This window comes from Oryza brachyantha, chromosome 7 (assembly GCF_000231095.2).
Source record: "Oryza brachyantha chromosome 7, ObraRS2, whole genome shotgun sequence".
NCBI classification, from domain to species: Eukaryota; Viridiplantae; Streptophyta; class Magnoliopsida; order Poales; family Poaceae; genus Oryza; species Oryza brachyantha.
The window spans coordinates 13,197,266-13,214,097 of NC_023169.2; the positions used below are offsets into that span (position 1 = coordinate 13,197,266).

The 16,832-nt window shown below is 45.4% G+C and overlaps 2 protein-coding genes across 2 annotated transcripts; both read right to left on the bottom strand.

Moving 5' to 3' along the window:
• Positions 1-368: 368 nt before the first annotated feature.
• LOC102705453 (cysteine-rich receptor-like protein kinase 10) lies at positions 369-2,191 on the bottom strand (the record flags this gene model as incomplete). Its single annotated transcript, XM_015839183.2, has 2 exons — positions 369-595; positions 1,189-2,191. Coding segments are annotated over 2 exons (1,071 nt in total), but the record flags the coding sequence as incomplete, so codon positions are not given.
• Positions 2,192-3,859: 1,668 nt separating this feature from the next.
• Positions 3,860-7,865, bottom strand: LOC102705737 (cysteine-rich receptor-like protein kinase 10). The gene is made up of 7 exons (XM_006658593.3): positions 6,965-7,865; positions 6,512-6,649; positions 5,800-5,930; positions 5,353-5,563; positions 5,020-5,257; positions 4,773-4,923; positions 3,860-4,661 (listed from the first exon to the last, which is right to left on the bottom strand). Exons 1-7 carry the CDS (start codon positions 7,821-7,823, stop codon positions 4,311-4,313), a joined length of 2,079 nt encoding a protein of 692 aa, XP_006658656.2. The 5' UTR covers positions 7,824-7,865; the 3' UTR covers positions 3,860-4,310.
• Positions 7,866-16,832: the final 8,967 nt, after the last annotated feature.

Genomic DNA, 16,832 nt, shown 5'->3' on the forward strand with positions numbered 1-16,832 from the left:
GATTCTCAGAAGCTGGCTAACAAATAGCTGCTTCTCAGAATATAAAGCTTCTCAAACAGGTCCAAAATAACCCCCAAAAATTTTAAAAAGCTAAGACCCTGTTTGGATCCCAAAACTTTTTCTAGTCCCTGTCATATGGAATATTTGGACACTAATTAGAAATATAAAACCCATCACATACTTTGGACTATTTCTGAAGACAAATCTATTGAGCCTACTTAGTCCATAATTTGCGAATGTGATGCTACAGTAAACATTTGTTTATCGTGACTTAATTAGGCTTAAAAAATTATCTAATGAAATATCATTTATTTATGTAATTAGTTTTGTTATCAGTTTATATTTAATACTTCTAATTAACGTCCAAACATCCGATATGATAAGGGATTAAAAAATCCTAGATCCAATCACTCACTAAATAAACACAACACCATAGGAACGGGAATTGGCTGAACTCTCAGAGATCCACACAAAAAAAAAATTCATTTTTCAATTCCCGGTCCTATGTCTCCGATGGTTGCCCCACATCATCGCTGGAGTTTGGTGAAGAACAAGTACGGAGGGAGACAGTCCTTAGCATACGGATAGATTCCTTCTGTGTTACATAAATAGGTCATAAAAAATATAAAAAAATTATATATTGTAGCAAAAAACATGCAAATTTAAATTCAACTTCTACAAGTTGCAAAAAACATACAAAACTAAGACTAAGACTAAGTATAGGTATATTTATAATTGTTTTTGTTATTTTTAATACAACTCGTAGAAGTTGAATTTAAATTTGTTTGTGGAGTGATATAACTCATATTTATCTATCTTATCAATTTTCTTATATTTTTTAATGACTATTTAGATGGCATGCAAGCAACCCGTGTGTTAAAAAACTGCTTCCGGAGTATGGGCACGAGTTTTGACATACTACCTCAACCAGTGTCCACAGTTTGATTATCTATTTTATTTAAAAAATTCATAAAAAACTAATCACGCTAAAATAATATTTATATTTTATCATCTAATAGCAATAAAAATATTAATCGTATTTTTTTAAAATAAACTTGTTTTTAAACGGAGTGATTGATTTGATGGTGAGAAATTTGACTAACAATTAACATGATAAAAATTGATTTGAGGAAGTAAAGCAGCAAGCGGGCACTCGGTCAGCGATGATATATGGTTTAAGTAACTCACCTTGTCTGGTCCCCGATGGTGCGGGCGGCGGTGGTCCCGGTGGCGCGGGCGGCGGCGGCTCCGGTGACGCAGGCAGCCCAGGTGGCGCAGGCGGCAGCCCCGACAACTGCAACTGCGGTCGCCCAGAGAAGAAGGAATACGCCTCAAACCGGAAGTTGCACCGCACGCCGAACACTCTCCCGCCCGGCTTCCCGACGAAATACTTGGGTGTCATCCTTCTAATTATGTCCCCGAGGCAGCTCCGGCAGTCGGCTGCCGACATGTCCGGCGTGCACTGAGCCAGCGAGAAAATCTTCTTGTAAGGCACGTTGAAGACGTCGAACCCCATCTCCCCCGTGCCGAACCGCCTGGCTGGATCCTCCGCCGCATGCTCGGCGGTGGCGTTGACGAGCATGCCGGAGAAGGCGTCGAACACGGCCGACACGTAGTCGCCGGAGGCGTTGACACTCTGACCAGAGGCGGAGTCGAACACCTTCACCCTCCCCGAGCTGACGTTGTTGTAGTTCCAGGCGACGAACATCCCCCGGTTGTCGGTGACGTTGGCGAGGATGTCCTGGTCGGAGAAGCGGAGGATGCAGGGGTCGTCGAACATGGTGGCGCGCTTGTTAAACGCGCAGAGCTGCTGCGCGCTGTCGAAGGCGTTGGAGACGCAGGCGGCGCAGGAGGAGGCGTTGGTGTCGCCGCGGCAGAGCGCGAGGGCGTACACCCTGTCCGGCGCGCCGCCGGCGACGTCCTTGGCGAAGAACGCGGGGGAGGAGGAGGCGTTGCCGGGGAGGGTCCTGGCAAGGAAACGTACGTTGTCCTGGTAAGTGCTCCCCTCCGTGTAGTTGCCGGCGGTGGCGTTGCAGATCTGCCACGGCAGCGGCTGCGCTTCCGCGTGCGGCGAGTGGAGGAACGCAATCAGCAGGGCAACACCGGCGAGCTTGTAGCAAAGAGTAAGATTTCGTCGGCGTCCTATGGCCATCGCCATGGTGGTAGAGGTTGCGTTCACGGAGCCGGAGGGCAGTTATGCCCTACTAGTCTACTGATACTACTCCAGTCAATAGAATAGTGGTGTGCTCATGGAGTTGACTGACTAGAATTTTGGGTTGACTTCGAACAGTTTACGTTGCCTGCAACGAATTTGCTGCCTGCTGTATATTTATGTCTGGACTCTTTTTTATTATTTTTTATTTTTAATTCTGAAATTGTATTTCTAATTGAATTTTTTCGATTAACATTGGATTTTCTAGCCAACGAGAATGAACATGACGGTGTGTTTTACTATTACTTTATTACTTTATAGAGGACAACTAGTGTATGGTATACGGTACGAACAGTGTAAGTAATGCACGCGTCTCCTCCGTGCCACTGCACTTCCTCGCTCTGATGTGCGTCGCGTCGCTGTCTAGCCATGATAACTCGCCGTACGCAACTATCATATGAGACTACATGGTATCATATTCCAGTATTTTACATGATGCATGGTAGTACCAAAACGTAGGTATATTTTTTTGGTATCCCAGATAGCACATTAAACCATGGTTCTAAGTGGTATCATATAATGTCAACATGTATCAATAGGTATCTGTAAGTATCAATAGTTATCACTTGATTCCATATAGAAACCTGGATGATACCGATTAGTATCAACATATGTCAAATGATACCAAAAGATACCTGATGCTATCATCTATTAATAGATTATCCATTAGGTTCTAAGTGGTATGATATGATACCAGAAGGTATCAACATGTATCAGAAAGAATTAATAGGTCTCCATTGATCCCATATGGATACAAGAAGACATTCACACTCAACACAAGCAAAACTAAGCCAAATATGCCCGTTGACGCAGTGGCCACAACCGTCGGTGCTCCCGCCGCCCCGCACACGTGCGTCGTACTCAGCCAGCAGTTCCACTCGTGGGCGCACGAGAACCCGCACATGCATCCCCGGCGTCGAGGCGCCGTAGGCCACCGGCGTGCTCGTGTTGCGCGCCCAGCACACGTGCACCATTGGACGCCATACAATAACAACTACTGCATCGTCAGCGGCGTGTGGAACGAGCTACTCGACCGACACACGGTGTTCGAGGCGTCAATGGAGAGCGAGTTAGTACCTCAACCTGTGTGTGCAGGCGGAGACCCATTTTCTATAAATTCATTTAACGATTACTGTTCTTTAGACTTTCTGTACTTTATATACATAATAGATAGGGAGAAAAAATAATTTGTTGAGAACAATGGATACAAAAAATGAACCATAATCATTACTATTTATTGTAATTTTGGTTTATATGTTGCAACCCATTGACACCTACCTATAATTAAAAAGAGCAAATTAAACTCAACATGTACAGTTAAGATATAAGAAATGTCAAATAATCCTATCAAATGTTCCAATTCACAACCCGTTTATTTAAAATCAACTGCTGTTAATTAGTTAATTTATCTAACAATTCTTCAATTTTCTAGCATAAACATAGATAACAATTTAATTTTTCAGCGAGCTATTTGGTTATCAGCAGCTATTTGGTTCTCTTTAACTAAAAAAAAGAGTTGTTGATCCTAACCTGCCAAGTTATTTTGCTTAGTGGTTCTGATGCTAATTGGTTGGTAATTAGTTAATGATCCTGTTGGTTTGAAACTCGAAAGGCTTCTCTTTTGGGTAAATTACTAGAAGAGGCGAAACAGTTGTCGCCACCGGAGGAGGAGGAGAAGGGGAAGGGGAAGGATGAAGGCCGGGGTGGCGGATGGGTTATTTGTAGTGTCGCGGCCTGTGGACAGGAAGAGGCGGCCCAATACGATCTTCGTGCTTAAGAGAGCCTACCTTAAGGTCCGCAAAGTCAGCAAGGTATAAGAAATTTCACCAAGAAATCTTGCTCCTTTTCTTACTCTTCTTTTAATTATAGACTACTTTAATTACGGACTACTGAAATTAGAGAAGTATATCTATATCTATATACTATGCTTTCATCATCCGTCGTCCATCGTTGTGTGAGTTCAACACCATCGCTTATTCATTACTTATGGATATTTTTTCTAGTATAGATAAAAGTGCAGTTTGCAGAGCCCATGAGTTGATGCTTTCGTTACTGATAAAGATGCTGCGATCCACGGCACGAGCGCTCCGATAGACGCTCATCTTGGTTCCAGCTCCGTGAGCGACACCTCATTCGGCGACGCTACCGTTTTCGTCTTGCTGTCGCCGGCGGACTGAAACGCGCCCCGCGACCCCGACCCCGAGTAGAGATCCACGTCGGCGCTGTCCATGTCCTGGATGCAGAACGTCGGCCTCGACGGCGCCTGGAGGGACACCGTGCTGCTGCTGAGCATCACGTTCACCGCCGACATCGCCGGCCTGTCCGCAGGGTTGTCCTGGACGCACAGCAGCCCAACGTTGATCAGCTTGAGAAGATCGCTGGCTGAACAACCGCCCGCCGCCGGATCCAGCAGCTCTTCGATCGTCCCCATTGTCCAGTGCTCCCAGACCTTCATGTATATATGCACGAATGGGATCATGATTTGAATTCAGAAGAAGGTTTTTGTAAGATGTTTAACGATCAGGTTGAATGATGAGGAGGAGAAGAGAAACATGCTCACAAGACTTAGGATGTCAACCGAGTGCTCCGAGTTGGCGAAGCTGCTGTTTCTCCTTCCCGTGACGATCTCCAAGATCAGAACGCCAAAACTGAAAGCGTCCGACTTGACCGAATACTGCCCTCGCATGGCGTATTCCGGCGCCATGTATCCACTGCAAAAATAAGCACATGATCTTGTCAGTAACAGGTATAGGAACACTACTTCAAACCACCGTGTGCCATGGAATTGCAGAGCTATGTATACTTACTATGTTCCAGCAATGTGGCTGGTGACGTCTTGCGTTTGGTCCCAACCAAACAATTTCGCCAACCCAAAGTCTGAAATCTTAGGGTTGTAGTCCAAGTCGAGCAGCACGTTGCTTGCTTTGAGGTCCCGATGAACCACCCTCAGCTGAGAGTCTTCGTGGAGATACTGCAAGCCTCGAGCGACTCCGCTCACGATCTTGAGCCTCTTAACCCAGTCAAGATCCTTGCTTCTCTCGGAATCTTGCATCCAAACATGCAAGGAAATCAGCATAAAAAATGTTATGGAATATATATTTTGTCAAACTGTCGTAGCATAGCAGTGAGAGGAACTGTACCGAAGAGAACGGTGTCGAGGCTCTTATTTGGCATGAATTCGTACACCAGCAGCTTCTCATCTCCTTCCAAGCAAACGCCGACGAGGCTCACAAGGTTCTTGTGCCGGAGTTTGGCCACTAAAACTAGCTCAGTTTTCAGCTCTTCTATCCCTTGTGTGGAGTGCTGTGAGAGCCTTTTCACTGCTATTTCTCGACCTTCAGGAAGAACTCCCTGATCGAGAAGGTGAATATATAAATGCTTATTAGTTATTAACAATAAAAGTAATTTTATCATCTTTGAGAAAGTATCAGAAGACTATTAACCGTGTATTTTATAAAAGAGGGTGGTGTCTCATTATAAGTAAAAAATGAGACCAAACTTAATAAACATACATCTCTATTCCTTGTCTAATACAGTGCTGAACATGAGGTTGATAGGTTTTGGATAACAAACGGTTTGATAGATACCTTGTAAACCGCACCGAACCCTCCTTCTCCAAGCTTATTTGTTTCAGCAAAGTTATCTGTTGCAGCCCGTATCGTTGATAGGTCCAGAAGTAGCGAGTCGATACTTTTAATATCATCTGGATCAGTTGAGTCTGTTGCAACATAACAAGTGCACAATTACACATACTGGATTTAACAGGCATTGTTTGCAACGAATTTTAGTTTTTTTTAATAAGAGTAAAATATATGGCCGATCCTTAAACTTGTTGTGCGGTACTACTTAGGTCCATAAACTTAGAAAATGCACATTTAGATCCATGAACTCATTTTAATATACCAGGTCCATGAACTTGTTTTAATGTACCATCTAGGTCCATGAACTTGTTTTTAATGTACTATCCAGGTCCATAATTTTAGACACTAAAAAGAGTTCATAGACCTAAACATGCATTTTTTAAGTTTATAGATCTAAGCGGTATCGCGCCATAAATTTAAGGACCGACCATGTACCTTACTCTAGTAAAAATTTCTCTAGACAAAGGTTTTGCCTAGTAAAGGACTATTCCCTCGGCTCAAAGGTTAACTGGACTTAGACCTTAGTTGAAGCAGATGAATTTAATTTAACTGAAAAACAATTCAATTTCCACAGGATTTCCACAAAAATAATCTAGAAAGGGACCGTAACTGTGATGCATAGGTTACAGAAATAATATAATTAAGCTGGGGGACTTACATGGCACTGATGAGGCCTTCCTTGCAGTTGTTCTCTTTCTCCAAAAACAAAAGCATGTCAGGACAATCAGGGCTAATACTGCTCCAGCAATAGGCAAAGTAATGGCCAAGATCCGTCCTGTTCTATGTGTTGTCTTTCCTGCAAACAGATCACTCTTAGTAATTTCGCACGTTAATAAGAGCAATAGTGAATAATTAGGATCTGGCTACCATCTGGGTGTAAACATAGAACTTTTTTCCCACCATCTGGGTGTAAACATAGAACTTTTTTCCCATTCTTAGTAGGTAACACGAGGTAACACTGTTTTTCATGACATCAAATTTTAAGTAGAAAACAGTGGTAGATATCTTCTTTTAAGGATGATAAAATTGCTCGTAAACATATGTATCAATTCTTTCAAAAGAAAGCGACTTTCAATGAGCGATCATGTGGTTTCTGTTTCCAGCAACTCACCTCCACTGTTTCCCGGTGGCGTCACGTTAGCCGGCGACGGCGCCGGCGGCGGCCCCGATAGCTGCAACAGCGGCCTACCAGAGTAGAACGAATACGACTCAAAGCGGAAGTTGCACCGCACGCCGAAGACTCTGCCGCCCGGCTTTCCGGCGAAGTACTTGGGCGTCATCCTCCTGATTATGTCGCCGAGGCAGCTCCGGCAATCGGCCTCCGACATGTCGGGCGTGCACTGCGCCAGCGAGAAGATCCTGGGGTAGGTCGCGTCGTCGAAGCCCATCTCCCCCGTGCCGAACCGCCTGACGGGGTCCGCCGCCGCGTACTCGGCGGTGGCGTTGACGAGCCGGCCGGAGGCGGCGTCGAACGCCGCGGCCTTCGCCGCGCTGACGTTGTTGTAGTTCCAGGCGACGAACATCCCCCGGTTGTCGGTGACGTTGGCGAGGATGTCCTGGTCGGAGAAGCGGAGGATGCAGGGGTCGTCGAACATGGTGGCGCGCTTGTTGAGCGCGCAGAGCTGCTGCGCGTTCAGGAAGGCGTTGGCGACGCAGCTGGCGCAGGAGGAGGCGTTGGTGTCACCGCGGCAAAGCGCGATGGCGTACACCCTGTCCGGCGCGGCGCCGGCGACGTCCGTAGCGAAGAGCGCGGGGGAGGAGGAGGCGTTGCCGGGGAGGGTGCGGGCGAGCGCGCGCACGTTGGCCTGGTAGGTGCTCCCCTCCGTGTAGTTGCCGGAGGTGGCGTTGCACAGCTGCCAAGGCAGCGGCTGCGCCTCCGCGGTCGGCGGGTGGAGGAACGCGAGGAGCAGGGCGACTGTGGCGAGGTTGTAGCAGAGAGTAAGATGCCAGCGTGTGATGGTGGCCGCCATGGCGGTCTAGCTCGAGGAGAGGTTGTGGTCGCAGAGGCTAATACTCCGTACTGGAATACTAGAGGTAAATACTAGAAGAATGATGGGCCTAGGGAGTTGACTGACTAGAATTGTGGGTTGACTAGAGATAGTCACGTAATATGCAAAGGGACTCTCCAACTTATTATGACAATAAATTTTATAGTAGCTCTCTATTTTTTTTACCGGAAGACCGCGAGATAAGTCCTACGGTATTGCTTTTTATATAAAAAAATACAGTCAGGTCTGAGAGCCAGAAATTTTACAAATCTGTTGAATATGAAAATTTTCATTATATTCTTGATGGACGTGACAAATCCATTGCCACTCGAGTAACAAAAAGTTAAATTCTCTCCAGCCTCTCCTCTCTCTCTCTCTCAAGAAAATTCATGTCCATCGTTTTCCTCATCCAGTGTTGAGCCACTGGAGATGAGGCCACACCTCTCGCTTTGTTTTGCCTCCGGTATCAACACTTGCCCATCACCCCCTGCCCACGTTATTCTGCCGTCCCTCTAAAGCTATGGAACTCCCCTCTTCCTTCACCCCTTTCTTAACCCTAAAACCTAACCATTTGGCCAATACCGGTTGTCTAAGTCTCCTATATCTGCCACTCTTATGTACGTTGTTAGGGCAATCCCCTAGTCAAACTTAATCACGATGCCAGGTTGTATGTATTTTATCTACATCATCACCTACTAGCATAGTATCAAGTTCATTACTCATGAGCCTGAGCAAAGATCCATGGTGGCGGGGCATTGAATCTGCCACACGTACATAGTATGGTCTTTAGGCCAAACACACCATTTATTTTTCTTTTTTTAATAATAACAAAATTTGCTAGAGAGCCCTTCAAGTTTGCGCTCATTATGTTAGGCCACTTCCTGAACGCGGTTATGCCGTAAGGCACAATAAAAAAGTGGTACTTGCATGGTCTAAAAATAGAAGGAAATATATATTTTAAACATGTACGGTTATTTTAAAGGAGTGACACTAGATACAGGGTCATTTTAGAGAAGTCCACGGTTTCGTGACCATTTTAGCGATGCCGTTCGGTTTAGTAGCTAAAATGGCAAATTCCTTGCTACCGTGGGATGATATATTGTAATACTTTTGAGTTAGGCAGGAAATTTGTTTTGATGAAAAGTGGTCTGAAAAATAGGATAAGAATTCAGAACTGTTCTGCTTTCTTCATCTGATATTTCACTCAGACAGAATGCATTTCATGTATAGCTTGGGATTTGTTCTTGAATTGAATTTGTAAAGCTAAGCTTGTTGGATCGCTTGAAAAGAGTTTCTTTTGGAACACGAAATCTGAAACCATTCAGGTGAGTTGTGCCCTGAAATTTTCTTGAACTTATTTTTAAACATGTAGTTGTAAATTTTTAAAACACGGCAGTGCGATGACGGTGAAGGGCAGGATGCATTTCTGACACAAGCAAGCAAAGCTATGGAATACGATATATCCCGAGCGTGATGATGACAATATGGTATACGGTGTACGGGGATGTAGAGCGCGCCGGTGCCGGTCATTGTTACGAACCGATTGTCACTCCCAGAAATTTACACCAAAATTTTTAAATAATAGCATACATTGAATCTCGATCTAGGAATCAGTCCGAGTATACACTATGACAAACTAATACACAGTTCCACAACTTAAAAACAAATAAAAACAATTATCTATTGAAATGCAGCGGAAAAGAAAACAAACTAAACCATCTAGTCTTCAGCTTCAGCTGGCGAAGACGGCTCCACAGCACAGGCATTCTCGATGGCGGACTGAACCTCACTTCAACCTTGGGAACGACCTTCTGACTGAAACTCTGGCACTTGCTCTGGTGGGGGAAAAATTAAGTAAGGCTGAGTACAAACCACCGTACTCAACAAGTAACACCCAAGAGAGGAAGGATAGTGAATGCAATAGGGTATCAAGGATATGCTAAGGTTAAATTGCTCAAAGCTGCGGTAATTTAGCAAAACAGTAAATAAAATAGACTAAATAAAAGTAAAGTAAACATTTAAAATAATCATCCACTATCCAACGTTACACCACGTTGCAACAGGCCCAAACCACTGTCCAGCGTTACACCACACTGCAACAGGGTCAACCCTCTGTCTAACGTTAAACCACGTTGCGACAGACCCAAACCACTGCCAACGTTACACCACGTTGCGCAGGATCAAACCGTACTTCAGGTTTCACCCCCTCCTTTACACCAAGTCGGGCAGTCCCCTCTTGTGCCTTGGTGAATCCGGAAGCAGCATAGGACCATGTTACACCACGATTCCCATCCATACTCCATCACGCCCACCCTTGCCTGGGTACGTCGAATAGGGACAAGCTAGACTACAAATCTCACCGTTGCCCATTCTGGCTTGTGGTTAGTACGTATAAGACTTCCACGGTTTCCTGAGAACCGGTCCTTAATTACCATGAGCACGACTCTCAAAATCATGCACCCACAGCCCACCATAAGCAATATTTTAGTTGTCATTAATCCGTATCGGGAAATTCATCATGATCACAACCATTGAAGGTCTATTAAAGTCTAATCAATAATTAATGATAATTGGTGAGCTAGTTGAACTAAGCATGCCTAAGCATTGCCTAAGCCTATTTCTAGTCAAATTAACTCTGGGATAACAATAATAATAAGTGGGAATCAACAGATATAAAGGTAATTGTCCAATAGATAAATAAAATAAATAACTTTCCATAAAACAATGCATGTTTGAATGTAAAGTTGGGGAATTTTATAATCATGGGATCAATATGTTCAAAGGAGGGTGCCACTTGCCTTGCTTAGACCCACGAGGAACTTCTACGACTACTTCAGGAACGAACGGCGCTGCGACGGGGTCAAAACCTACGACAAACAAGGCAAAACAAGCAAAAACAGACTACAAAACTACTGAAACAGAGAAAGAAACTGTTTTTAATGGATTCTTGGCATTTTTCTGGATTTAATGAAACTTTAATGGACCTAAACGGAGACTAGATGAATTAGCTATGAATTTTAGAAGTTTTCTGGGTTTTAAACTAAACAGAAAAGTCATAAATCAATTATTGCGCAATTAATAGGGTTGCTGACGTCAGCGGAGGGGAAGGTGGCGGCTAACAGGCGGGCCTCACCTGGCGGTGTGATGGGAGGGAGAGAGGAGGGGGCCCGACGGGTAGGGTCCACCGGTCGGTGACCCGGGGCAGAGAGGGGAGGGGGACGACGGCGGCAAGTCGGCGAGGTGGCGGGACACACGGCAAGGCAAAGGGGACGGCAACGCGCTCGCGCAGGGGTGGCGCAGGATGACGGCGACGCGCGCGCACGGCAGCGGGAGGCGGTGACGATGCGCGGCGGCAGGTGGCGGCGACGGGCACCTGCAGCGGTGGCACGGCGACTGCAAGGGCGCATGACGGCCAATGGTGGCAAGGCGGGAGCGGCGACGGAGAGGCGAACGCGTGTCGCAACGCATGGTCCGGGGTGGCGGCGACGCGGCGAGCTCGGCACGCGCGGGCGTCGGTGGTGACGGGGAGAGGTCGGCGAGGTGACGGCGACGAAGGCTGAAGGGGCGACGCCGGCAGCGGACGGCGCACGACACTCGGTGGTGGCGTGGGGGAGTCGGCGTCGGCCGGCGGGCTCGGGGAGGACGACGACAGCGACGCGATGGGAGGGCGGCGGTGCCACGGACGGGGTCGCGTCTGCGATGGTGAGGCGAAGGAGACGGCGGGCGGAGGGACGATGGCGACGGCCAAAGCGCGCAAGGGCGCAGCAACGACGTCTGCTCCGACGAGCGCGGGCGGAGGGGAAAAGAGGGGGAGATAGGGAGATGGAGGCGCTCACCGGCGCCGGTGTAGGCGAGGTTACGTCGGCGAGGTCAAGGCAGAGGTGGTGACGCGGGAAGGCGGCGACGACGGGCGTCCGGCAGCGAGATCGGTCGACGGCGGCGAGGAAGCGGCGACGCACGGGCAGGGGAAAAGGGTGGCGGCGGCGCGGCGCGGCACGGGATTTGTAGGGGAAGGCGCCGGCTAGGGTGGGGCGGCGGTTGCGGAGTCCGTACCGGCCACGGCGCGGCAAAGGCGGTGGCGGGTTCGGCCACGATGCGGCGGCGCGGCGAAGTTGGGGCGGAGCGGACTCGAGCACGGCCGGCACAGCGAGCCCCGCCTGTCAGTGGCGCGAGGGAGGATGGACTCCGCGGGCGGGCGCGGCGTGCGGGCGAGCAGGCGAGCTGGGCCGAGGCGGCTGGCGGCCCATGCGGGGGGCACGCGCGCGGGGAAGAAGGCCGGCTCTGGGCCGGCTCGAGAAGGAAGAGGGGAAAAAGGAAAAAGGAAAAAGGAAAAGGAGTGAGGAGGAAAATTGGACTTCGGCCCAATTTGAGGAGGAAGGGAAAAAGAAACGAAAAGGAGGGAAAAAAGAAAGCCCTACTTTTAGCGAATTTCAGATTAATTTGTTTGGCAAAATTTTGTACTCTGTAATTTAAGTTTAAATCATGTTAATCGATTTGAAACCACGATTTAATTAAATTAATTTTCTTTAGAGGGATTTTTCCAGAGTTAATTAAGCCAATTATTATTTACGGATTTCTTTTATGAATTTAGGCTTGGGATAAACTCAGGGCGTGACACCGATGAAGCCAATTATTATTTACGGATTTCTTTTATGAATTTAGGCTTGGGATAAACTCAGGGCGTGACACCGATGAAGATAAAAGGGCAGAATTATACCTTTGCCACCATCTCTCCAATTATAACAGATATAATAAAATAATATCGTATGTGTCTGCTAACCAATTACTAGTATAACTTTTTATTGTACCCTCCGGTATAAACATGCTCTTACGATGACTTGAAGCAAAGAGCCCAAAATTTAAGTGTATTGTAACAAATTTTGCCTTTAATAATTGAGGTGTAAGGGGGGACAAGGTACATTTGTCAAAGTTGTTACATACCATAAATCCAAAATTCGCTGTGGCACAACCGTACAAGTGACTTATAAAGTTTTTAGATATATTAAAAAAGATTTGCTCCAGTCATTTCTTTTGTACCGCGAGGTATTAGTATCATGAGGTGCTAAACTCTTCACTTGAGCTACCCACCTCGCGATCAAGCTGGTACTAAAATCCTGACTATTGGTGATGATAGATCGAATGGTCACGATTGCATGGTACCTTAAGATACCAGCTTGGTCGTAGAGTGGATAGTACGATTGGAAATATTAGTACCTCACGGTACAAAAGGAAGGACTAAAACAAAGCTCATATTAAAATATTGGGGTTGACTAGAATTTAATCTACACCGTTGATCTATTTTATCGAACGACTGTAATTAAATTATAGTACCAACAATATTAGGTGCAGTAGAAATTTGAAGGGGTAATATCGTTATTTTTATTATGATCTTTATTGCAAAAAATAAAATTACAAAGTATTGCTAATCAATTAATTAACAAAGTATAAACATACCCTTTTAATCAATGGTTGAGATTAGTTCTACTGGTAATATAATACTACTAGTAAAATGAATCGGAGAGTTGTCCTAAAATATTATAGGGTTAAACTGAACCTCGGATAAAATTTCATGAATGAGAGCTCTGTTTAAGAAGTTTAAGACTACGAGAAGCAACAGATAAGACTCGGTTGTGAGAATATAGAAAAACTTGTTTATGAGCTTTTGTTTTCTACTAGTTCGTTTCCTATAGTTTACCACTGCATATTCTCATAACTAAGTATTATTTGGATGAATTTTTAATAGCAAGAGATTTTGTGATAAACCACTCCTACCACCAAACTGGGGCTAAGTTGCCCCATGAAAAAATGACTGCCTGAGATTATAAGCCTCTTAAAACAAATCTTAACATGATATATAAGATTAAATGGTTAAATGGAGGAGAGGGAACGGACGAAAAAGAATAAGCCACCCCTTATACTACAAGTAGCCTTAACACAATCTCTGAGAGGAGAAATATAGATTGGGTAATCAACGATTGAAATTACGATATGCAGAGATGATGTGTCAGAGGTAGTACTACCTCCTTTTTCATAATATAATATATTTAACTTTTTAATTATAATATTTGACTATTTATTTTATTTAAAAATCTACTACACACCTAAGTCGTACTTAAAGTTTTCTTATAATAAAGTGAGTCACAAGCAAAAAAAATAATATTTCTAAGATTTTTCAAATAAGATAAATGGTCAAATATTACAAGAAAAATGTCAAACATCATGTATTATAAAACGGAGGAAGGAGGGAGTACCTCATAATTAATGAATTAATCAGGTCTATAAAGTTAAATGTGATATTTAACCTATTATAAAACTATGGCTGAACTGTTACTCCTACACGGGACGGCGAAAAAGATCGCCTGTCACTGTCAGGCACCCGTCAGCTGTGGGCAAGGACAAGTCAATGCTAGACTCCAACGACCAATTGTTGCTGTTGATGTACCAGCTGAAAGGACTGCAGGTATGTTAGGACCATGGAGGAAAAATCGGAGGAGACTGGAGACGACTTTCCATGCGGTACTACTTGTGCTATTCGATTCTACTTTAAAATATAACTATTTTCAGAAATAAATACGAAGATTAATAAAATTGGTGGAAATAATTGATGGATGGTTATGATCTGTGGAGAAGAAAATACATATGAAAAAAATCAATAGATTATGATTATGATTAGTTGGGATAAGGCATGTGAAAACATAACTTTATTTTAGAACAAATAATAAATGCTAAAATTAATTTTATTTTAGGACGTTAAAAATTATTTCAGAATGGTCTAGCGATAAGCATGGCTGGCAGGACGTATTGGCGGCTAATGGTACAGTCAAGATCAACTTAGAATAGTAGTAGGAGTAGCTGGTACAGGTGGATGATATTTTGTTGATCTGTATCTTAGGGGAAATCTCACGGCCAATTAGGCTGTGTTTAGTTTACAAAACTGCTTTATAAAAACATCACATTGATTATAAAACAAATTTCAGACTTCGTCTGAAAACCGCGAGATAAATCTTTTGAGTCTAATTAATCTATCATTAGAACATGTTGGTTTCTATAGCACTTATGGCTAATCACGTACTAATTAGGCTCATAACTGTATAATTAATTTTAAAATTCATGTATATGTAATGTTTTATTTTAGTGTCTAAAGATTCAATGTGATGTTTTTTTAACCAGACATACCTTACACGTCCACATGGCACATCCCATCGTCCAAGGAATATTCCTCGCCGAGCATATGAGCGCTCTGTTAGACATGGGAAAAAAAAGAAAGGGGGACGCTACCCCGTTGAATTAACGGGATAGACAGTTAACGTGAAGCTATTTTCACATTTTAATTATCAATTCAGCTATACCTTCAAGCTGAAAAAGTCGCAGGATAGGATCACATGAGCTCACACCATCAGCCTAATGAGATGGCAGGCAGCAACACGGCTAGCGTATGCCTCAACTCTAGACAATGGATTTGTTAACACAGCGGGACATATTATTTTGTTTAAGTAACATGATACTTCTTAAATAATACGATATCTTAAATGTATCATGTATAGTACCATATCTAGATAATATGGTACCTCATATGTATTATATATAATACTTCAAGATAATATGCTCAAGTAACATGGTATGTACTTTTCAACTAACATGATATCTCACATGTACAGTAGCAGCGAAAGCACGCTCAGCCAATCCTCACCCGACGGCTCCGTCCTTGCTTAGGCAAAAGTCGAACCACTCGTAGATGGATCTTTTTTTTTTCTAGCTTTAGAGCTCACTCTGTCAGCCCATTAACACCACACATATTCACGTCATGAAAGATTAGATTCCAGATTTAGGGTATAAAGTGGATTCTCCTCCTTTCTCTGATAGATTTTTAAAAGAATTATGTGGACTTCATCATTTTGTAAGTGGAACGTGATGGGATTGTCCTCCTGTATGGGTGGGACATGTTGGTCGTCCCCGGGGACAATCTCTACCTCCGGCTCCGGGTCAGGGAGCGGGGCGTTCAAATTGAGCAAAAGTGGCTGTCTCCGCAAGTGTAACATAGTCAAGAGAGGTAGGCTCGACTTTCCATTTAGTTCTATTCCTTCCCATCTTTGATGAAGCTTACGAGTTCTTCTTTCTAGATCGATTGAGATAGGACCTTTTGGCACAGTACAATATCGATGTAAGGTACATGACCAATCAAGACTGCTTTTGGGAAGTGAGACCAGGCGAGGCTACCAATGAGATCCCACTCACTGGCTTCGGTTAGTTATAGTCAATCCATCCCACCTTCCTAAGGTCAGATGGCTTGGTTGAATTTCTTCAGAAAGATGAGGCTCGGGAGAGTGACTCGTGTCCTGAAGTTGGATGGAAGGTCGGCTTTGTCCAAACAAATCACTCCTTCCGGAGGCGAGGGGTGCTTTGAGTCCTCACATCACTGATAGCGAATCGTCGCCGCCGTTGTTATTGTGGCCGTCGCCGTCGTCGTCACAGGCTCGCAGCTGCTGTAGTCGTCACCGACACTGCAGGTACAGTCGACCACCGCTATCTGTTCTCAGCCGTCGGGCGTTGTTGCCGCAGTCATCGTCGTTGTCGTCGAGGTAGTTGTCCTCGTTGCTGTCGTCCTTATCGTCATCGCCGTCGTCATCGAGGTAGTTGTCCTTGTTGCTGTCGTCCTCATCGTCATCGCCGCCGTCGCCGCCACCGTTGTCCTCGTCGTAGCCACCGCCGTCGCCGTCGTCGTCGCCGCCGCTGCCACCGTCATCATCATCGTCGTATCACAGCGTCGTCATCCTCCAGCACGCGGGCAGTGCCGCCGGGGACGCCCCAGTCGAACGAGAGCAGCGGGTCCCTCAACCCGCCGCGCTTGTCCGTCAGCGTCGAGCGCAGCGACCGCAGCTCCGGCGACGGCACGGTTGCCAACAGCAACCCCATGGCGCGGCGCCGCACGGCCCTGCATCACGTAACGCGCGCACGCGTCCGCGTGCATGCCAACGACTTGCGCTGGCGCCG

Bases quoted from the DNA above. Each gene is read 5' to 3' on its own strand.
- LOC102705737 (XM_006658593.3), bottom strand. From the start codon at position 7,823: ATGGCGGCCACCATCACACGCTGGCATCTTACTCTCTGCTACAACCTC. The intron at 5,564-5,799 runs GTATCTATCAAA...CTTCTCGATCAG, and splicing joins GGTTCGGTGCGGTTTACAAG to GGAGTTCTTCCTGAAGGTCG. The intron at 4,662-4,772 runs GTGAGCATGTTT...ATATACATGAAG, and splicing joins CGGTTGACATCCTAAGTCTT to GTCTGGGAGCACTGGACAAT.